At 40.4% G+C, this 22,941-nt stretch overlaps 2 protein-coding genes across 2 annotated transcripts in view; one reads left to right on the top strand and one right to left on the bottom strand.

The window, feature by feature from the left end:
• Positions 1-88: 88 nt before the first annotated feature.
• Positions 89-6,768, bottom strand: orc5 (origin recognition complex, subunit 5). The gene is made up of 14 exons (XM_079582984.1): positions 6,388-6,768; positions 6,189-6,281; positions 3,935-4,120; positions 3,265-3,339; positions 2,369-2,480; positions 2,076-2,206; positions 1,948-1,996; positions 1,332-1,422; positions 1,210-1,265; positions 1,019-1,131; positions 877-924; positions 678-788; positions 404-516; positions 89-310 (listed from the first exon to the last, which is right to left on the bottom strand). The coding sequence occupies exons 1-14, from the start codon at positions 6,499-6,501 to the stop codon at positions 265-267; spliced, it is 1,338 nt and encodes a 445-aa protein (XP_079439110.1). The 5' UTR covers positions 6,502-6,768; the 3' UTR covers positions 89-264.
• A 429-nt stretch (positions 6,769-7,197) lies between these two features.
• The window catches only part of lhfpl3 (LHFPL tetraspan subfamily member 3), a 31,264-nt gene continuing 15,520 nt past the window's right edge, over positions 7,198-22,941 (top strand). Inside the window, exon 1 of the mRNA XM_079551223.1 lies at positions 7,198-8,204. Coding sequence (XP_079407349.1) covers positions 7,772-8,204 — 433 coding nt within the window. The 5' untranslated portion in view covers positions 7,198-7,771. The remainder of the gene's footprint in view (positions 8,205-22,941) is intronic.

The raw sequence follows: 22,941 nt of genomic DNA, 5'->3' as shown, positions 1-22,941 counted from the left end.
AACAAGCACTTACACACAGGTATTTATAAATGAAAGTGTAAGTATATTAAAGAACGTTTATTTTACAAATGCTACATTTCTTAAAAACGCTACAGTACAGAGTATTCATGAAGCAACCACTAGAGGTCAGTGTCAGCTTGATTATTTTTGTGGGACCCATTTGAGCCCCAGTTCCACATGATGCATGTACTTAAGTGCATTCAAGTGCAAAGCTCCTTATGTCTTACTCTCGATGTGTGTCAGCTCTTCTTTTGCACAGCAGCCTCAGAGGAAATCGTACAAATACTTCACAATATCAAAGTTGACTGTCCTAGAAAAACACAAGTTGGGCAGAGTTAGAGCAGGTTTTTTTTTTGCGCCTCAGTTAATTCTAAGTCACTCGAGTCATGAAATATTTACACACCTGGAGATGGCACAAATAAAGTCCATGGAAACGGCACATTTGTACTTGGGGGCATCGAGCTGGTCATCGTGACTGGCCTGGTTCAGCAGCTGGAGTGTCACCAAGGAGGAGATCTACAAGGAACAAAACTGAAATGAGTCGCAGACAGATGGAACACTTCTATTCAATAAGAAACTACAGCCAATATCTGCATGCAGAATATTAGTGTAGAATTTGTCTGCAGGTCAACTTGTTATGTGTTTGAAAATCTTATACAAGACCCGTAAAGTCTGACCTGAGAGAAAATACTGGCTGAAGGGGCCACTCTGCTGTCCACAACACTGTAGAAGATCGCCAGCATGCGGTCGAGTGGGAAGGGCTTTGGTCCCAGGAGATGATTACTGGTCTGGAGGTTCATCAATCGTCAAAAAGAAAGAATTGGAACAGCAAATTAAGATGATACTAAATCATTTGCTGCTGAAACAGAATGTTACCTTTTCATTCTTCTTCAAAAAGTTAGTTTTCTTTATTTTACCATGATGCTGTTAAATGATACAAACATACAAATTTAACGATATACTTAATACATACATATACATAATAAAAGTAATGTCTATGTTTTAATTAAGATTGTACCTTGACGAAGAAGCGTTTGTCTGTTCGGGCTGGGTTGTATGATGCCAGGTAGGCGGCAATTAATAGAAACTTTGAGTAATAAGGCAATTCAACATGAGTATGAGCTGATAAACCTGTTGAAATAAGTCAATGTTGTAGCATGGAAGAAGCGATATAAAGATTTAGAAATAAGAGTGAATGTAATACAGCACCTCTTACTGCTCCAGCTTCCTTTTCCTCCATTTCTTGCATCTTCTCCCACTGAAGACTGAACACAGTTTACGTAAATACCCGAATCGTTAGGTTTTTACACACAGTAACGTCAAACACAAACCTCGACACCTCTCGAAGGTAAACCGTTTGCATTGCTTTCTTCAAATGAGGTTCAATGTTTCTCCACAGTTTGTGTGTGTCGCTTTCCTTAACTGGAAAAGAAAAAAGAAAAACAAGAGAGTTCAATGCATTAACAAAGGCAGAGATATTTCCACCTAGTTGTTGGCCAAATACAGGTGAAACTCGGAAAAAATTTGAATATTGTTAAAAAGTGCATTATTTCTCTTATTCAACTTAAACTGTGAGACTAATATAGACTCAGTACATGCAAAGTGAGATATGTAGCCTTTATTTGTTTTTGATTATTATCATTTTGATTATTATGGCTCAGTTTATAGAAAAACCCAAATTTATAATCTCAGAAAATTAGAATATTTTGAAAATCGACTGTAAACCATAATCATCAAAATTATAACAAAGACTTGAGATGTACATCATATATTAGTTTCACAGTTTAAGTTGAATTACAGAAATAAATACGATATTCAAATTTTTCAAATTTCACGTGTAAATCCACAGATGAAAACAGTATTACACTAGATCCATACATTTTGACACATAATACATAAGGAAAATGATCAATTGGTGCATAATGAGGCCAGTTACTTTCTCATTACCTTTGCCTTCTTCCAGAGGTTCACAGAACTTTGAAAAATTAAGAGCTGCCTGTTAAACAAAAAGTGGAGAAGTTGAATACAATGTGATCAAGCACATTCAATAAATATTATTTTAGAAACTAAATGACCAGGTGACGCAGTTCTCGGAGGTCCCGACAAACAGAGTAGAAAACGCCCAGTAAGATGTTGATGTAGGAGGAGTAAAACTCGGCCGAATATGAAGGATGCCTGTCTTTTGACAAGATCTGCTGCAGCTCCCCTGAAGGTGAAAGCAGAAACAGTCAGAGATGTTGAGAGATGTGTGAGTGTGAAACTTCCAGTATAGTTTTACACTTAAAGCTGGTGCCAAAACTAAATCACAGGTACAACCACCACGTCATCATCTGGCAGCGTAACAAAGTCTGAGGCTGTATTCCAATACCTTTGCTGTAGTCGGAAAAATGCAGCAGGAGAGGCTCAAAACAACCAGTGTTAGGCCTGAACTTGTCCCACACAATTTCACTGAGCAGGATCACAGTAACATTGTCTTCAACCTGCGCAAAACAGGGAGAAATGCTGTTATTAGCAGAAAAAAAGTTTGGCTGCAGACAAGCATTTGGCCTTTGAGAGAATAAGGCGACTCTCATGTAGGGTGACCATACGTCCCGAAAAAATCAGTATTGAATTAAAGGCTTTTGTCCCAGATCCTGAATCCAGCCCAGACTGTCCAGAATATGATCCTAGTCCTGCATCAGCAGCAGTTACTGCCTCAATTAAAGTCCAATACACACAAAAGGCCTCTTTTGAGGCTGGTTATTATTGTCTGAGAGCACTAGAGCACACGCAGGTGCATGTGATGTTTCACCCAGCACCCTGGTCCGCACAGGGATCGCTGTAACATTTGAGGGCAGAGACGAGAAACTTTGATGCCTTTCTCTCTCTTGTAAACAGCCTCACTGCCTTGTTTCCTCACAGTGTTGCATCACTCACTCATCCCTGCGTTACATTGTTTTGGTGACCAGTGGAAATAACTCTTAAAACACTCCTTAAAGTCTTTAAAAGAGCCGTGACGGGCGCACACTCCTCGGTACACAATGGTACACAATGCGCATGTCCGTCCCCTCCCTCCCAGACCCCGTCCCAAATTTCAGGCCATGTCATGTGGTCACCTTAATCACATGTCAAGTAAAGTAATGATTTACAGTGGGGAAAAAAAGTATTTGGTCAGTTTCACATAGACATTGTATTGGATTTTGGCCAAATACTTTTTTTCCCCACTGTAATTATAAAATTGTCTATAAAAATGAATGCACTGAAAAACTACAACAAATATCTCACCAGTTCCTGAAGACGGAGGAGAGCAGGAAGGAGATTGGCGTCTGTATCTCTGAGCATCTCTGCCTTTTCCATAATCTACAAAACAAACACTCTTGCCAGTTTTCAAAGATTTGTTTTTTTCTTTACCAGCAAATGGAACACACATTTTACCAAACAAAAAAAATACTTCACAGCAATAATTCCTGAATAAATATGTTTTGTAAACGTTTATATTTTAAAATCAGACGTGTGTGTGTTTGACAGTTTTGATTGCACACTTTCTGCAATCTTCCTCAGAGTTGGTCACATGATGTCGCTGTGACGTGTCTCGTCAGCTGATTAGGTTTACAGTGGCGGTACAGTAAACTGGCATGAAGGGGGCCTTTTTGGTTTTACACACCTGGGACCCTGTACTGAAGAAGTCGAACTGCAGACGGCACCGTTGTCCTTTTTACGTCAAAACCTGTGTAAATCAGCTGACAAGACACACCATCATGTGACCAACTCTGAGGAAGATTGCAGAAGGTGAGCAGTTGAAACTGTCAGGTGTGAAAAAAAACCTCACTGGTCTGATTGAAAAAAAGAAAAGAAAAAATGTTCAACACAAGGAGAACAAATTAACTTTTTTTGGGTTAACTATGGTCTGAGTTGAACGATTATAGAAGTGAAGCATGAATTGTAAAGCACTTACGATGTATCTAGTCTGTTTGGCTGGTGACTCCGAGCATTGCTGTCTGTAGATGCGGACAAAGTCAGACAGAGAGGGACAACGTGGCAGCAGAGCGGCGGCATCAGCACCAAAGAAGGACAGGAGCACTTGTTCAAAGAGCAACGCTACAGAGAGACATTCAACACAGCTGACCATGACGTGGGGCAGCTGGAGAAAGAAACAAGAATTCAGCTGGTTTTGCATATATTTTGATTAAAGCAGTATGAAGTAACTCACGCCTCTAGAGGCCATAAGCGCCACAGTGGCGTTTTTTTATTTATTTTTTTACAGTAAATACTACAATGACAGAAAAGACAAAGGGAGAGGGGGCTATTGTACATCTAATTACACAATGGAAATCTTTTTTTTCACTCAAACTTGGCTGTAAATACTGTTTAAGTGGCGCTAGCCCGCAGTTAGCTTTGCCCGTTAGCCTGTTAGCTTCTTCTTCGTGATTCCATTAGTGTGTTTGGTGGCTCCGACCCGTAGGCAGCGAAGTTGCAATTGTGGGTTTCCGCCAGAGACACCAGGGGCAGATAAAAGACCCCACAATCATCCCATCAACACTTGTATTATCGCCAGAGGGATTTATTAAGGTAAACAAGTTACTTAGTACTTTAAGAGCCAACCCTTGGAATTCAAAATAGTTAGAAAACAATCCTGGAGAATTCTATCTCAATTGGATAACATTTACCCCTCCCTCATCGACCTTGAAGTTATACCCTGGGGATCTCATAGAGACGCTTTGTATCTGGGAATATAGAGATTATTTATATATGGATTGAAAGAAGAAATGTTGAAAAAAATATAAACAGCAATCTTTGAAAACATGTTTTTTGTGCAATTCATTAACAAAATGTCAGTGTGCTTTTAAACGGTTACTTCATTACATAGGGCTGGGACAAAATATCAGATTCGATACAATCGCATTACTTTGTGCTGCAATACCAAGCAGCGCAATACTTTAAGTACATTTTTATCCTGCACTCCTTCGTTTTACAGTAACAGTTACACAGCACTTAGCTACATTTTGTGTTAATGCACTTTTCAATCTTAACCTCAATAAATGTCAACTATCATTTGATTCATAAACTTTGGACACATGACTGTATACACTTTTTAAGGGAAACATATTACTAATCATAATTACGTACAGTATCACAATATGGCTCAGCCCCTGAGTATCGTGATAAGAGTATATCATCCCAGCACCATTACACATACCGTGGGGACAAAAAATAATTTGGTCACTTCCCCATAGACTTTCTATTGGATTTCGGCCACATATTTTTTCCCCCCACTGTCCAGTATATGTAATGAGGTACCCTTTTAAAAATAGAGTCATTAACATGTTGTTGATTGCACAAAATGTGTTTTCAAAGATTGTTGTTTTAATTCTAAATTTGTTCTCATTTCAATCCATATCCATACTAGTATTCAGGGAGTCAAATGACGTCACACTTTGGCCATGTAGCAAACCAGGGGCGGACTGGGACTGAAAAACAGCCCTGGACTCTGACCAGCCTGGCCCAAAATAGCGTAATTGTGACACTTCCACAAAAACATATTTTAACCTCTAACCCCCCGCCTTAACAATAACGAGTGCATTTTCCCCAGGTCGACTTTTTATTTTTATTATTATTTTATGGATCGGCATCATCAGCAAAAAGAACAGGAAAGGTGGTTGTAGAAACAGAAGCAAAATCATTCATATAAATAATAAATAATAACGGTCCCAAAATGTAACCTTGTGGTGCACCATACTCCACGGAATTCCTTTTAGATTCATGTTTTTTTTTATACTGGGCTTTACCCAAATCTAAAAGCCTCTCGACTGGAGATCAACAATGTAACGCCTCATTTGAAAGCTAAGACCTACAAAAGTAATGGAAACTTTTTGTCATTTTTGTCATATATTTGTTGGTTTTTTTCCATTATTTTTTCTATCATTTTTTGTCCGTGTTTTTCTCATGTTTTTGTCACTTTTTTGTTGCTTTTCCAGCACATTTTTGTTTTGTTTTCATCCTCTTCTTCTCGCTATTTTGATGCTTTTCTTTTTAGCTTTCAGATTTGGGTAAAGCTCGGTTGAGGTAGGACTGGTGGCCCTAGAGCCAGTGGCCCTTCTGTGCTCTTCCAGAATGGACACATGGCCAGTCCGCCCCTATAGCAAACTCAACCCCAGAGGTTTTTTACCCTGGGCAGGCAGTACATCTAGCCCACTGCTTCTTTCGCTTACCTCCAACTCCTTCATCAACATATTTATTGTGTGACTCTTCCCAGACGCTCGATGACCGTAGATAAAAATGGCAGGGTAACTGTGGTGCTCTGGCTGCAGACGTAAACAAACAATTCATGTGTGTCAGTCAACAAAACTACAAGCAGCACCGTCAGCTTTTCCACACAAAAAGGCAGATTGTCCATTTCTAAAGACAAACCTGTCCCATCAGAGCCAGCAGGAGCTCAGCCTGGACCTCCCTGCACGGCAACAGCTCCGCGATCTTCCGAAGTTTCTCCTCGTCGTATCCCGGGTGCAGCAGCGGTCCCGGCATCTCACTTTTCCCAACGAGCAAACCACTACAGCGGTTAAATATCCCGAGAGAGAACCGTAAACAAGCGAGAGGAGCTGCCGCACGTTGTTTTGGGTGATTTCGCGCCGTTGTCCTGCTGTCAAGTCAAGACTTCCTGGTGTAACGACCAATCGGAATTGAGATAAGCCGGGTGCATTATGGGTGATGTAGTTTATTTGCTCTGCGAGTCTCACAATGCAAATTATTTCGCTGTTGCTTCACTCCTTTCTGTTTTTTTATTTTTATTTTTATTTTTTAAGCGTTTGGATGTAATTTTTTTTGTCCTAGTTTTGGCGACGCTATTTTTGTTGTTGTTTTAATTAATTTGTATTTTTTATTTTTTTTTATTAACGTTTATACACATAACAATGACAGAGCAAATAGGACCGGGGATACAACATTACATTTTACCAGAGGAAAATGTGTAATTGTATTTTTTTTATTTTTTATTTTATTTTTTTTATTTTTATTAACGTTTATACACATAACAATGACAGAGCAAATAGGACCAGGGATACAACATTACATTTTACCAGAGGAAAATGTGTAATTGTATATATTAAAAAATAACAACAACAACACCCATACATTTTTTTTAGGAGGAGCCAAGTTTACTTTTTTAGGATATACATTGTTTTGCCAGCCTTTATATTTTTAAGTGAATTAATAGTAGAAATGCGCCGCTTAATTGTGTCCTTCTACGTCAGCGCGGGATTAAAAGCAGTGGGTTGGTCCCGTCTCATCCAACTGCAATTCAGATGGTACTTGCTGCTGCTGTTGAAGGACTCGAGCATCGGTGAATTTATCTCAGTGATGTTCACAGAGACAAGCCCCGCGTCTCGCCGCGTCTCGAAACACGACTGACAGGTGCCTCTGGTCGCCACAGAGGTAGGTAATGTAGTCCGGGATTGAGATTTGAGTCATTCTGCGAGCTACAGTCAATCCTTCGTGATTTGGGATTACGTTTTGGATTAATAGTTCCCCTCGTGCACAAGTAATTCACACAGAGCGAGAGAGGGAGAGATGAATGGAAAAGCGATGGACAGTCAAAGATTTTTCACAATTCTCGGATGTGACTGTTAGGTGAGAGCTGTCAATGCTCACACAGGTTTTTGGTGAACGACGAGGGGAAGCAGAGTGTTTCATGGAATGGTGCGTTCAAGGCTCGTGTGGTAGTTTGATTTAAAAGACACACACACACACTAAAAAAACAACAGCGACTGATTCATTTACAGACCTTTTGCCTCAGAGAATGGTGCCCGGGGCTCCCTCTACCAGCGCCATGCTCCCCGCGTCCGAAGCTGCCAAAATCTACCAGACCAACTACGTGCGTAACTCCCGTGCCATCGGCGTGCTGTGGGCCATCTTCACGATCCTGTTTGCCATCGTAAATGTGGTCTGCTTCATTCAGCCTTACTGGATTGGGGACGGCGCGGACACCCCTCAGGCCGGTTACTTTGGCCTCTTTCACTACTGCATCGGCAACGGGCTGTCCCGGGATCTGAGCTGTCAGGGCAGCTTCACGGAGTTTAGCTCCATCCCGTCCAGCGCGTTCAAAGCCGCGTCCTTCTTCATCGGGATGTCCATGGTGCTCGTGCTCACCTGCATCGGCTGCTTCGCGCTCTTCTTCTTCTGCAGCACCGGCACAGTTTACAAAATCTGCGGATGGATGCAGCTGTCAGCGGGTAAGCAGTCATTTACGCAAGAATAAAATCTAAAATTAATGTTTAGTGAAAGTGAATTGGATACATTGACTGTTATTTGCACAAGACGCCACAGGCAAATGCGTTCTGCAGGTTAGTGAAACTTTGACCAAAAAACAAAAACAACTTTTTGACAATGAATTTATCAGACCAAACCGTAAGGAAAAGTTTAGGAGAGAATTGGCACTCTTTTATTCTCATACTTTCATACCTTATGCAAAACTGAACAATAATCAGTGCCCGAGCTGACCACACTGGCTTTGTACACTTTCCAGAGAGGTCAGGGCAATCATATTTCTCTAACAAGCATAAAACAGACTGCAGCCTAAAACAGCGAAATAGAAGCAATGATGTTGTAATATATTCTGTATTAGAAGTTACAGATATAAAAATGTAATATGTTCGTATTACAAATGAGCCTGCTGTTTCATAAATGTAGCTGAGTTAGACTACTTTCAGTTACTTTTGAGTTACTTTGAGGTCCTTTTGCCAAGTTACTTTTGGCAAAATATAAACCGAAAATGGTAATAATTCCACCGAACAAAACTACAGTCAAAGATTTCCTTTTCCTTCTCTTTCCTCCATTCTCTCTGCTTTGTTTTGACGACGTTAACTACACGCAACTGCACCTCTTATACACCAGTAGCATTTTTTCATTCATACATTTAAATGCACTTGGAACTGGAGTTACTTGAATTGTAATGACTAATATATTCCAGTAAATTGTGTAAGTAATATGTTATATTCCTTAGTTACTGCAAAAAGTAATGGATTTTTTTGTAACTTGTACTTTTGTAATCCATTCCCCCAACGCTGGTGAGAACAGTGAAGTTCACGTTTTTCAGCCAGTGAATGAAAGTTAGTTGTTTGGAACTGATTTAATGATTAGATCAGGCTTTGTTTGCCCATCCCTGCTTTACCTTTAGCTGCTTTGTTGTGCTTTTTAGATGCATTGCTGTACTTATTAATATTGGCTTATCCTTTATTATTGGGTTGTGATGGTGGAAATACAGTAAGCTGATCTAACCAACGGCGTGTCCCTCAATTGAAAAAGAAAAACTTGACCTTGAGTCCAGACTGTAGTGGACACCCTGTCAGCTTTTATGACAGTGTTTTTCAGCACACAGGCAATTTAAAGAAGGTTATAGAGACTTTGAGCACTGTCTCTTCTTTGAGATAAATCTAATAATCTTCCTCGGTCTGCTGCAGAGGCGGGCTGTCTCCAAAAGAGAATTAAATGTCATAACCAATTTAATCTCATTCCTCCAAAGGGCCCTTTCACACTGAAGCTCACAGTTACCAAATAATGCAACCAATCACATGCAAGGTCCAAGCCATCAAAAGCACAGGACCTAATGGCTGATGAGACTGAAGCGTGTATATGTTTCTGTTCAGTTACAAACCTGTAATGTGGATTAGCTAATGGAGGAGACACACTCACCACTAGGGCAGCCTGATTTAATGTCATTCTCTTGCACTTATTTGTGGGACTATGAGTGGCTGCTGATTTCACAGTCACAAATTGGCACAGTCCATTTCCATTGCCACGTCTGAAGAGCAGATTCTGACAGTGACAGACACATGATCCAGTGAGAAGACACATTTGGCATGAAATGTCACGAGGAATTAGAAAGCGGAATAAATCATAAAATCTACTAACCTTGTTACTTACTTGTTAGAGTTACTTTCTTAATATCTACGGAATACATTTGATACTTAACCATTACATTTCAGCCTCATGTTGCACAACAGTGATGATAAAGAAAAGAAACATGTGCATAGTGCTTCACTGTTAATCATCAATGACCGGTCTCTCCTCCCAAAACACAAAAAACCTCCTGAAAACTCCTTACGTCACATGTGCACCATGTGTCATGTGATCTGCTGCTCCTGATATATGTTAATGTCCTTTTAAAGCAGTAGCAACTCATGCCCCTAGAGGCCATAAGCGCCACTGCAGGTGTTGTAGCATGTTACGTTGTTTTTTTTACTCATTATTGTCTGAGAGTAAATACCACGATGACAGAAAAGACAAATTAAGAGAGAGATATTGTACATCCAATTACACAATGAAGATCTTTTTATTTTCACTCCAACTTGGATGTAAATACTGTTTAAGTGGCGCTAGCCCGCAGTTAGCTTTGCTCGTTAGCCTGTTAGCTTCTTCTTTGTGATTCCATAGGTGTGTATTGGTAGCTCTGACCCGGTGCAGGAAAGCTCCAAGTGTGGTTTTCTGGACAGAGACACCAGGGGGACACTTGTATTACCCCCAGAGGGACTACAAAAAGGATTTATTAAAGGGGGGGTATTATGAAAAATCGACTTTTTCAAGCTTTACATCATGTTCTTATGTCATTCCCTCATTAAAAACATGCCTGAAGTGTTGCCTTGGCACATTCACGTATTTTTGAGTAATCTGTAAAAACTTTGATAGCAGCCATTTTAGGGATAGGTTTGCCTGAGTCCTCCTAGGAACGCCCCCACCTCCTGGAGACGCCTCCGAGCTTTCGTCACCAGCCGAGTAACCAACCACTGCTCCTCAGCAGAGCCCCCTCCCCACTGATGCCACAGACAGGTGTGGAGGGGGCGTGTCGGAAAGGGTCAGAGGTTCTCAAAGAGACAGAGGCCTATTTCAAGACATTCACTACAGCCATTTTGAGAGAGCAATTTTATACAAGGCAGTTATTCTAATTTACTGCATTTACAGACCAACAGAAGGTTTCGTCATCATTGTAATGTGATATAGACTGGTGCTATGTGATTGAAAAAGCATAATACCCCCTCTTTAAGGCAAACAAGACTGCTTTAATTGAGCGTAAATAAGTTCCCAATTGGCATTCCAACAAACATAATCTACATGTTTTTAATCAGACGCCACATTTATACATAAACACAGTATTATGTGAAAGAGTACTCTTCTTGAATAAAGTCACAGAACAAGTGACAAAATGCATTTTAAGTCAAGTATTCAGTATTCTGTACCTAAATACAATTTCAAAGTATTCTGCCCAACACTGATTTATAAGATATATCTAACTGTATCTTAAATGTACCCTTTGCATGAAAACAACCTATAAGGAATAAAAAGCACTTACATTTTCTATATGGTGCTGATTAAACCCTATTAAAGCCATACTGCAAAGAAAAAAAGAAAAAAAAAGTAACCTGCATATTGTGTCTTTTCATTATTAGGCCCGAGCGTGGGACAAGGGACTAATTAAAATTGCGTCTGGAGCCCGAAACCGCAAGAATTCATCCCTTGCATCCCTTCATCGATGCACAAGTAACAGGCATAGAAAATGTGTAGGTATGTGAGCTATAATTTTAGGTGAGGTCCGCAGAATAAAAAGTAGTAAAAGATGGCTCTGTGGCGAACCCATTCCGCCCCATCGTACAAAGCTGAAACTGGGCAGGGACATAGACCACATTTGGACAAGTGAAAAATGATACCTACACTTTACAGGAATGGGCCATAGTCGGTGAACCTGCAACCTTAGAAAATCATACCTCGCGGTCTTCTCGAGTTTTCATACAAATGCCTGTAAAAAACTGTAAACTTTCAGAGAAATCTAAAACATCATTACAGCTCTGCTTTTTAACCGAGGATGTACTAGAAGAACTGGATAGAGTCCCGCCCCTTTTGGCCCGCTGCTTGTTTTATTGCAGGCTGCTCCATGGTTTTGTAGCAGGAAAGTATTATTATTAAATGACTCCAATTTAAAACATGTACAGAATGGTTTCTATCATGATGTCCTGTATTTCAAGCCAAATGTGAAGATTTCAGTCAGGATTTACCTTTTTTTAATCTAAGCAATCTTGGTCTGAATTCAATACTATAATTAATAAATAGCCAAAACCGATTCCCGTAACAACCTTATCTGGCTTATAGATGCCATTTTTGGTGCAATCGGCTGCTGTGATGTGCTTCGAGAGCTGGGAGGAGGATGATGATGGTCTGCACTGAATCTTTAATGAGCACTGTCCTCAAGTAGAAGAGGTTTGAGATAATAGCTCAGAATAATGATATGACTTAAGGGCCATTTGTGTTTTCAGATGAGGAAACACAATCGAAGTCGTACTTTCGTTTGCTCAAGTCTTTTGCATAACTGAAGTGGCTGGCAGTACATCTGAAGGCTCTGGCGTCTTGCCTAAAAAACAAGAGGGAAGTGGTCTCCTTTTGTTTGACATCTTTATGTTTCTGGATAAAGTCCCTCATTAAGAGGAGAGGCTTTGTAAATCAAGAGACACTTCAGTTGGACATCTGAGAACAAGAGGTCAGCTCTGTATGCAACGGTTTACTTTTATATGGGCCAATTTATGCAAATACGAGTCTGTTTAAATGTAAAAATATACTCAGTGCTGTATTTGAGTTATATAAAGAAACATTTGCAGGATGTCTTTATGACAAAACACAAAGGACATCTTTATTCAATTTTAAAACATATTTTTTAAAGTTTAAACTAAATAATATGCAAACTATTTTCTCTTGAAAGCAGTTATGTCAAAAATGTAAATAGTTGCAGCCAGAAGATTGCATCAAGACACAAGAAATTCCGTTTGTCAGAAAGACTTTAAACTCTGAAGTAGAGGTCGACCATCCATCCATCCATTTTCTTCCGCTTTTTCCGGGGCCGGGTCGCGGGGGCAGCAGTCTCAGCAGAGATGCCCAAACTTCCCGATCCACACACACCTCCTCCAGCTGTTCTGGGGGGACCTCGAGGCGACACCAGGCCAGCTCGGAGACATAGTCCCACCAGCGTGTCCTGGGTCTTCCACGAGGCCTTGTCCCAGACAAAACAGACCAGACCAGAGGTCGACCAACAGTGCTTAATTTGTAAATGAGTATTTTCAGGAACACCTTTGGTCTGATGTGATGGATTGGAGGAACAGGCCAAACATTTGCCGGGACACTTTCAGTATAGACATCATTCTATCAGATACATTTTTTTCCAGATTCTCCTAAATATTTCCCGGATCCTTTACGCTGAAAAAAATTGAATTAGGGGAATGCGTTCCCCCAAACGCGGCATCAAATTAAGCACTGTCGACCAATATGGGTTTTTGTAAGGCTGATGCCGATATCTTGGGATTTTAATTGGCCGATGGCCCGATGCCGATATTTTTGACCGTTTTTTTTTATTTTTTTTATTTCTTGTCTATAATCCTATATGAGGCATCTAAACTGAAAAATGTGTTGAACTGTGACAGCAGGGGGCGTTTTATTAGGGGCACAAGGCTGATTTATTGAAAACATTCCTGTCCTGGTTTTTTCTGAGTGAAAAAGTGAATGGTCCTCTTTTCTCCAGTGTGACATCAATACAGCCTTAATTTTTTCTTGCAAAAGAGATGTCTCCATTTATTAATTTTATCAATCGATAACATAATGTAAAAACACTAAACAAGGATCACTGGACTATTCTACACTATTTCCTTTATCAAAAATACAATTGCGGAGGTTAAAACTAACTCAGTGATTGAATTCTCCAGGTTAAGAGCATCAAAATGAGTCGATATTTACTGAGGTTTAGTCGGTGAAACTTGTGTTTAACAGGCTTTTTTCAGACCGATTTTCATTGTGATGTTTCTCAGTCCCCTGTAGGGCCTAAGAGGGTGTTGTTGAGTCTCTATCACTTTCAGGCCCGGGGAGAAATTCCCAAATATTGGCCCGATATATTGGCTGGCTGATATATCGGCCTCTACTCTGAAGACACTGCAAAGCCAATCAGTTTTTGTGTTTATTTGTTATCTTCTGCCACAGCTCCATTATATGAATGTCTTAAATGATACAAAATGCAGCTAATTTGATCAACAATAAATCAATTTCTTGCTGCCTCTAAAGCATTTTAAATCAGCCGCGCTCAGGTTAGTAAAACTCTGTGTGAAGCAGTCTGCTCACAGCCCCGACTCCTCCTCAATAACCTGAACAGTCTCTAGTGCACACGCCGCCATCTGGATCCTTCTCACACTTAAAGACCGACGGGGAGTAAACAGCTGTGCATTTCCTGTCGCTGCAACAACCAAAATACCAAGAGAAAAAAAACAACAACACACAGTCGCGGTCTGAGATACTTCTTTGGTCCATTTCCCTGGAAGTGGCTCTCCACATAGCGCACTCTCACTACTTAGTGGTCATCCGGCGTGAGATTGCTGGGCGTTCAAAACCAACTTTGGTCCATTTGGTAACTGAAGTTCATCGATCAAATCTTCCTCTCTAAGTAGAAGTTGCCTTGTGTTTGAGGCAGTGATGCATTGAATAGATTTAACTCTGAGCTACAACTTCATACAGCTACAGCTTTCATATAAAGCAAAACGAGAGCAGTATGATATCAAAAAAGGTTTAGGTAATACCGGTACAATTTTTTTTTTTTTTAAAGCATCACAAGCAAAATATCTTTAGAGACCAAGTTTTGATGCCTGTCGGGCCATCTACAGCATTAAAGGAATTCACTTGCTTGCTTCAGCTCAAATAAATCATACACATTAAAAAGAAATAGTCTTTTCAATCAATCAGTCAATCAATTGTTTTGTATTGCCCAATATCACAGCGGGAATTGCCTCAGGGCTGCACCAAACATTACTGTAAAACACTTTGAGTGCCTAATGTAGGTGGAAAAGCGCTTTTATTTACCATTAAAGCAATGGAACAAAACAATAAACAAGACCATGTAAAGTTCAGGCAAACTAAGTATCTATTTTAGGCAAACATAATGTCCAAATAAACGTCGGCAGCAGGTGTTGGCGAGCCGCGTGGGTGTCCCCCATCCTTAGACTCTCCGACACGGCGAGGAATAACTCAAAAACCCAGTGGGGGATTAAAGAAACCTCGGGGAGAACCACAGAAGGAGAGATCCCCTCCCATGGTCGGACAGGCTATAGAGACCCAGGGCCGATGGGAATCTCTTTTATGTAGTAAATTCACATTATTATGTTTTATGGTTGCACATGATGAATCATTTAGGGCTGGGCGATAAGTCGAATTAATTAATTCATGCTTTTAAAAACTGACAATTTGGAAAATGGCTAAATCATAAAATCGAGTCCGTCGCTCCATGTCCCCACAACATGCTGCCAATTTAGCAGCGTTTTAGACGCTCTGGAGTGAAATGACACCAGCGGAGAAGCAGAGACTTTCTGACGATCTGTGCTGCTTTACAAAGGCCGCGTGTTTTGTTTTAAGAGGACGCGGTGGAGTTTTCTTCCGCTATAACTGAGTTTCCGACTTTCCTTCGGTCTGCTCCTGTGCCTTTCTCTCATGCCGCTCTGAGCGGACCATTTAACTCCGCCCCCTTTCCCTTGAGTCTCCATGGAGACGCTTGTTTATCACAGGAGAGGCATGAAGACGATAAAACTAAAATACTTCTGAAAACTCCATGGCTTATTAAGAGGTTTTACTTTCGAGAGCAGACCAGGAATATCTAAAACAGAAATAAAATAAATGGTTATGTCATGTTAATGGGCCTAATTGTAGCTACATTATGAAATATGAATGAGCAGGACTGCAGTTTCTTCATATGAAAGATCAGGAGACTTTTTAAAGTTTATTTAAAATACAATCAATTAAATCGTATTCGTCCAAACTTGTTAATTACCGCTATTGGAAAAAAATCCAACGGTACCCTGCCCTTCCCCTGAGCTTTACCTACTATTCTGGAGGATCCGGCAAAGATTTAAGTTGACATAATGGTGTTTTGTTTAATCCGGTAACTGTTCACGTCAATCCAAAAGTGTAAATTTGTAAACTACAAATTTACAAATGCACTTTAAAAAAAAAAGTGTTATACGCATTGGTGCATCAAGATGTTGGCACCAACACATTGCATTACACAGCCCTGTGCGTGTCCCGTGGTGCTCATAGCTGTTTCTTGCGGTTCAGTTTTGCGCCTCATGTGTTACCGTGGTTACGCTGAGGGAATTAGATAAACAAATAATTGTGTGGCATTTCCACACAAGGTCACTATTATTTTTCCTCTTGTTGATAAATTTCGTGTCATGGCAGGCTGATGAGGAGTTCCCAGTATAAAGAAAGTGTGATGGACAGATGGGAAATTGTATAAGGTCATTGCACTGATTGGAGAGTTGTGAAGTATTAAGCTCTAAGTGTGACTGGCAGTTTTGATTGGAGATATAGGCCACAAAATACGCACAGCTACTGAAACGATGTGACCACAAAATGAATGCCCCTATAATGGGTTCACGTGAACACTGATGAACACCGACAGAGCAAAATATACATAGAAAACAAAAGATAATGTGTTGGCTGCAAGGTCGCATTGATGTGATGTAGTTTGACCGCGCCCAAGGGGTTGTTAGTGTTTTACCTCCACAGAAAGACCAGCCTCCACCACCCTGCCCTGCACAAGACATGCAGCTTCGTGTAACCTTTTTTTCTTCCACTGAACGCATCGCTTCACAAAGTCATCTACAATATGTTAAAGGAAATGCTCACATTCTTATGAAATTCACAGTGCACATGCGATCAAAAGGTCAAATTTAGATTCATATAGAAATAGGAGCAGTGTGCCGCACCTGTCTGTCCAGCCTCACGATGATAAAATCCCCTTTAAAATTTGTAATTCAGTGTGTCCTTAATGAAGTCTGTGTTTTCATAAGCTTAATGAAGCGCATAATTCCTCTCATCCGAATGCCTGGGCTCGGGAAAGGCATTTCAAACCACAGCTGCTGCTTGTGATAAAGCTTTTCCTCCTCTTTCCAGACCGTGTTTCCGTTTCACTTGTGTCTTCATGGTGTAGTAGAGGTGAGGTTATGTTGCTCCAAAGTCAGATGAATAGATCTGAATTTGCAGTCGTCCCTGCAAGTTGGTCATTTTATACTCACTGCTGCCACCTCAGGTCTTACGCGTAACTGCAGCTTCTATATTAAGCTCGTGCATGACGGCACTTCGGACCTGAATTAACAACTTTTTGAGTGCAGGATTTTAGAGGCAGTTGTGGTAAACAGGTTTGGGCTCATTCTACACATTAGGACATTGCTGGAACATGTAGGGGAGGAAAATACTTAATTTTAACATTTTTAAACTCTGTAAAGTCCCTTTAAGTGAAGATATTACTGCACTGACGTCGAAGTGCTCTTAAGGTGTCATTACGCCTTACGATACAGTACCCCTTTTTATCCGCTTAGAAAATCGACACGTTTAATTTTGTGCCTTTTCACGTGACTGAGCGCACGCGTAAACACCAGACAGGTACGCATCAACTCGTCTAAGCTCAGGCAAGAACATATCTCAGTATGGAAAAACGGTGGCCTGTTCCTTTAAGACAGGCAAGTCTCAGCAATTAATGTCTTATTTTTAAGATTAGGTCAAATGAATTAAATTAAATATTACATTTAGTGTAGCCTTGTTGGTCAGACAGTTTCTTAGCAACCATCTTCTTTTTACGCTCCCAATAGTTTTCCTTTCATTGTGTCAAAATAAAGCATTGAAGCTGTATATACCACCAACACTAGAGATCCTATACTTGTTTCTTTTGGTTCATAATGTAGTCTATAGCATTACTGATCCAAAACTAATAAAACAATACACTTCCTGCTTTCTTCATACATTGTATCAGCTCATGTTTGCCTTTATTTCCTCTCCTTTCATTACACTGATGTCAAGTTAACTGTTGCATTTTAGCATGAAATTACAGGCTCCATTGCCTCGTCATTACAGGAGATCGTTTTAGATCCAGTTGTGAGCCGTTGCAGCAGGGCAATGTTTCCGACACAGATGCTGCAGAATCTCAATTTACAAACTACATTTTTATGCACTGATGACTTAATCCAATAGCCTCGATATTTACATTAGGCTTGTACAATGTAAAACAAACTGGCTTTTTCTGTTTGGCCATCTGTCAGATAGACATGTGGGATTGTTTTTGGGACTGCGAGTTTCATTCAGTCAAATTCAAATTGTAAAAACAAAAGAAATTACACAACTTTTCTCCATTTTTTGTAAGTGAAAAGCAATATGATGAAGACATAGCTGAGTAACTATTAACTAAATATCCTTTTATCACCTTTTATGTTGTCTCTAGTAAGTATATTGAATGCAGCCTAAGGTTAATAGCAAAATCCTCAATATTACAATTAAGATTCAAAGATAACTCAAACATGCATGAAAATCTCAATAAACAACTGAAAGTATGTTTTGATATGGGAAGTGGACTGGGCAATGTATTTAAATTGAAGCAAAATCCCTACTATCTCAATAATTGTCATGGGACTTAATAATCGACAGGTTTACAGCCATTTCTGTGGTAGAAATGGCACCTAGTTCTGGAGTTTGGATGAGACTATGGAAAATTATTGTGTAACTGGAGCATTTGTTATTGTTTGAGCTGTGGATTGTGTAAGTTCATGAATCGGCTACATTTATTTATTTTTATTAGGAAAAATGAAGAGGAAAAAAAATCTTGATAAATGTTTTTGCCATATCGTCCAGTCCAATGTGGGACCATTGTAAGGTGGTAAAAGGCTGATTTTGCATTATATCGCTCCTTCAACCTCCTGAACCGAGCACATTTTCTCCAATTTGGCTTTACCCAAATCTAAAAGCTTCTTGAAAAAGCATCAAAATAGCGACAAAAATGAGACACAAACGGGGATGAAAATGAAACAAAAGAGCGACAAAAACCTGACCAAAAACGATGAAAGAATGACAAAAATGTGACAAAAACGCAAGCCAGAGGTGACGTAAATGTGACAAAAGATCAACAGAAAAGTAACAAAAGCGATGAAAGAGTGATAAAAATGTGACAAAACGTAACAAAAAAGAGCAACAGAAAAGCAGTGTTAATTTTGACAACATATTTTATTTTAGTCTTAGTCTTTTGGCTAAAATGTAATTTAATTTAAGTCGAGATTTAGTCTAAAAAAAACGTTTAAATTTGAGTCTAGGTTTAGTCGACTAAAATTGCATGTCAATTTAGTCGACTAAATTTAAGACTAATTTAGTCGACTTTGCATTTATAATATTCATTAAAATCATGATAAATCAAGGTCCTCGACTTCATGGAGCTGCTTCCACATGAATAAAGCACAGACCTCATTTGGCAGTGAATTTAAATGATATGAGGCTCTTTCAGACGGTCAATAGAAGTTTGGATGATTTTAGTCTCTCCTTTTCATTTTAATTTAGTCTTATTTTAGTCGACTGGACATTTTAGTCATAGTTTTAGTCTCATGGGAAACTTTTAATTTAGTTTTAGTCCAAAAATATCACTTTGACTAAAATTAAGACTAAATATTTTAGTCGACGAAATTAACACTGCAGAAAAGAGACGTAAATGTGACAAAGAAGCGGGTTGGAAAAAAAAACTGGCAAAGTGACAATGTGGCACCAACGTGAGGAAAAAGATCCATTTAGATCAGTTTTGTAGGTCTTGGCTTTCACATGAGGCGCTACACTGGCCTATAGGCTGTCACCTTTTAGATTTGGGTAAAGCTGAACTGCAGAAAATGCACTCGATTCAGGCGGGGGTTAAGAGGCTATGTAATTATATAAAACAAACATGCTACAAGACTTACAATGACAATCTGCTAAAGACTGTTAAAGTACATACGAGACATGTTCTCATTTCTGTGGTGGTCTGTACATTTGCGGGACATGGATGAAGCAATGCCCAGTGGGAGCTGATGGGAAGATAACGAGGTGCTTCAACGGTGAACAGGAAGTGCCAGCACAGATGGGGCGGCTTTCTCCAGTAATAATAACGCTCCTAATCACGTAGTTTTGGGAGATGGCAGTGGATTTGGACAGAAATGAGAAGAGTAGACAAGTGATGGGCCGGAAGATTCTGACATTGTGCTGTCTTGACGTGTGTGTTGTGGTGTTGCAGTCTCCTCTTGTATTATCCCATCGTTGTGTGTCCCATAGGAGCGTCACTAAATAGCTCACTGCAGCCACAGGAGAGATCAGTAACAAATCCCACAGCAGGGGAAAGTGATAATCTGAAGCAGAAGAGGAGAAAAACAAAATACCAGGCCTTTCTGTGTTTGATCTCTTTTGGGGAGGCTCGAACTAAAAATATCCCCCCCTGAACTTTCTTGACAAATCGAATAAATAATTTGCTTTTTGCTTTGATGTAAAGGGATTTAAGTGTCCAGCATTTGTCAACCAGTGTGAATAAACTGTCACTCTTACCATTTGTGCCACTAAGCAAGATATCTGAGGAATACGTTGAAGGAAACTACGTGATTGAGCCAAATGCGTCACTTCTGGACTCCTCAACAAAGTTAACTTTTGAGGGATCTTTGCTGCCAAGAAAACTTTGGGGAATTGGAAGTTGTATATTTAGAATGTATCATTAATGAGGGGATGTCATTTCAGATGGATCTCTGGGAAATATTCAGGCACTCATTTACATGTTTACCCATAAAACAGCCCAAAACTTTTTATCTCCTGATGAGCAGAGGCAAACCCACGATTCATCTCGTTAACTATCGTATACTATATCATTTAGTTTAGTTTAAGTTTAGTAATGATATGGCACATACGGTGAATACCAAAAAAATAGCCCTTAACTAACAATGTTTTAACAATGTCAACTGTAAGCTGTAATTGCTGAGTCTTCCATCATAGAAAAGGTTTTGAAATAGTCATCTGTACTGGATGTTTTTAGTTGAGCATGTTTTACTCACTCATTGGTGGCACCACGCTCTTGCCTCAGCAAGAAGGTCGCAGGTTAAATTCCCGGACTCTGTGGGCCTTTCTCTGTAGAGTTTACGGGCCAGATCTTGTGGCGGCGCACGGGGCGGCGCAGGCTCTTGGCGAATTATTTTCCGAGTGGCGGCGCTATATGTGCCATTCGCCTCCGCCACCTGTGAGGGGGCGTCACAAGAGGAGGTGACTGCACTGATGGAAACACGGCTGACATTCACTTCCTCGTTTACATTGCGCTGGCTTGCGTTCTTTCTTAAGCCTTAGGCTCTCACAGGTCAAACTAAAAACTTTATTTACCCCATTGTGAGCTAAACAATGTTCACGTCTCGAGAGAAAAAGAGCTACAGCGTCCGCTGTGGCGCGGATCGGCCCGCGCTTGGCGTGAACGCGAAGCAAAACAAAAGCACATGTTCACCCCACACAACCACTCTCCTGGACGCGGAGTCGATCTGGTTGGAGGGAAATCTGTGTCTCCACCCACTTAAATGCGCTAAATCTGGAGTGGCAAGATCACAAACTGCGCTCCTACTGAGCGCAAAATGTCACGCTATCGTCTCCGTTTTGATGCACAAGATCGGGCCCTACATGTTTATCTCCTCGTGTCTGGTTTTGGCTTCGTCCGGGTGCTCCGGTTTCCTCATCAATTCAAAACATAGATGAATCCTCCAGCCAGGGGATTCTGACCATTAACCTGGCTCACCATCTGGAGATGGGTCCATGAGCGCTGCACTGCTCTCGCCCTCTGCTCCTTACGGGTTGTCCCAGTGACATCGGAAGATGGGTCAAATGCAAAAGGACAATTTTCCTTATGAGGTTAATCTTGCTTGGCCAGCCCTCCTTTCTGTTCAAAAGAAGAACCATCTGGGCAGCTGTAATAATTTCCCGATTTTACCCATATCAGTCCAACCATGCACTGAGAGGCGGGAGTTCATCGCATCAAGAGACTGAACACTGTTTCCTACTGCTCTTTCATCTGTTTTAATCATTTGGAAAATATAATATCGCTAAAACTAGAGTAAGAAATAGCATTGGAAGCGTTCCTCGTGAAAAAGGACGTTTTTGAAAAGGCTTCCTGCAGCTCCTGCGACATATCCAGTGTTTCTCTTATTGGTTGATCCCATCTGTCAATCACGCCCACCGCTCCCAGACTACATATCTTTGAAAAATCTTTGAAAAAGTATGTAGTTTGGCAGGCCAAGTAAAGGACACCTTAACCTTAGAACCATTTCACAATGTGATTTTACAGTTAAGAAGATTGATCCAATGGCAAGTGCAACTCCATCTTACTGGAAGGGTTGTCAACGGGAAATTGAGCTGAGGATGATGCTTCTCTGATTTGAACATGTTCAACAGTACAGATGACTGCTTTTGAAACACAGGAGGCTTGTCTTGTGTGGCTCAGCTCTAAAGCTGTGCATGCCTCATTAACATTTGATGATCCGTCTGCCTGGGAGTAATGTCATTAGTATAACCAGGGTGAGAGTGAGAGAGGCGCAAAGAGGCTGGCCTCGCTCAGATCCTGCACTGGGCTAACAGGCCTGACCCCGATGCAGCCAGGCCAGGAGTTGACCGTCTTTTGCCCTAAAACGGGCCACCGTTAACTATGTAAACTTTTGAGTTCCAGACTCAGGATGGAAACTGGCAGGGAGGGCATGTCCAGATCATTTAGGTAACTCAGGAGTTATGCATTGAGTGGGATCTAGGCCAGCCTCATTTTTTATGGTTTAATAGAAACACATATGTGTCATTCCTGCAGTAAAAGCAGCCACTGTGGCAGTTATTGCAGCAGGCTGTGTTGTGTAACTTTACACTCATTAACTTGGTGACTTTTGTAAAAGAAGTAATCATTTAGATTAATTTCAGTGATATTGGGGTCTCTCAGGAACAATCTGAAATCAGAAAACATTATTACCATCATGGTGGATCTTGAAAAGAGCAAACATCCAACATCCGCTGGCCCAACTTCTTTCTCAATCTGTTGGCATTTAGAATTGGTACTAAGTAGACCACTCTCTTTCTCATAATTACAACAAGAAGAAAGTGTCTTTTGATTAATTA

Source organism: Gobius niger, assembly GCF_951799975.1.
Source record: "Gobius niger genome assembly, chromosome: 2".
NCBI lineage: Eukaryota > Metazoa > Chordata > Actinopteri > Gobiiformes > Gobiidae > Gobius > Gobius niger.
The sequence above is the reverse complement of the archived record's forward strand: the minus strand, read 5'-3'. Positions and strand labels throughout refer to the sequence as shown.

What these genes read in the sequence shown, in the direction of transcription:
- orc5 (XM_079582984.1), bottom strand. Translation starts at nt 6,501, where the DNA reads ATGCCGGGACCGCTGCTGCACCCGGGATACGACGAGGAGAAACTTCGG. An exon ending in TTTTTCCGACTACAGCAAAG is followed by an intron (nt 2,207 to 2,368) that starts GTATTGGAATAC and finishes TTTCACCTTCAG; the next exon opens with GGGAGCTGCAGCAGATCTTG. An exon ending in TTTATTTGTGCCATCTCCAG is followed by an intron (nt 311 to 403) that starts GTGTGTAAATAT and finishes GTGTTTTTCTAG; the next exon opens with GACAGTCAACTTTGATATTG.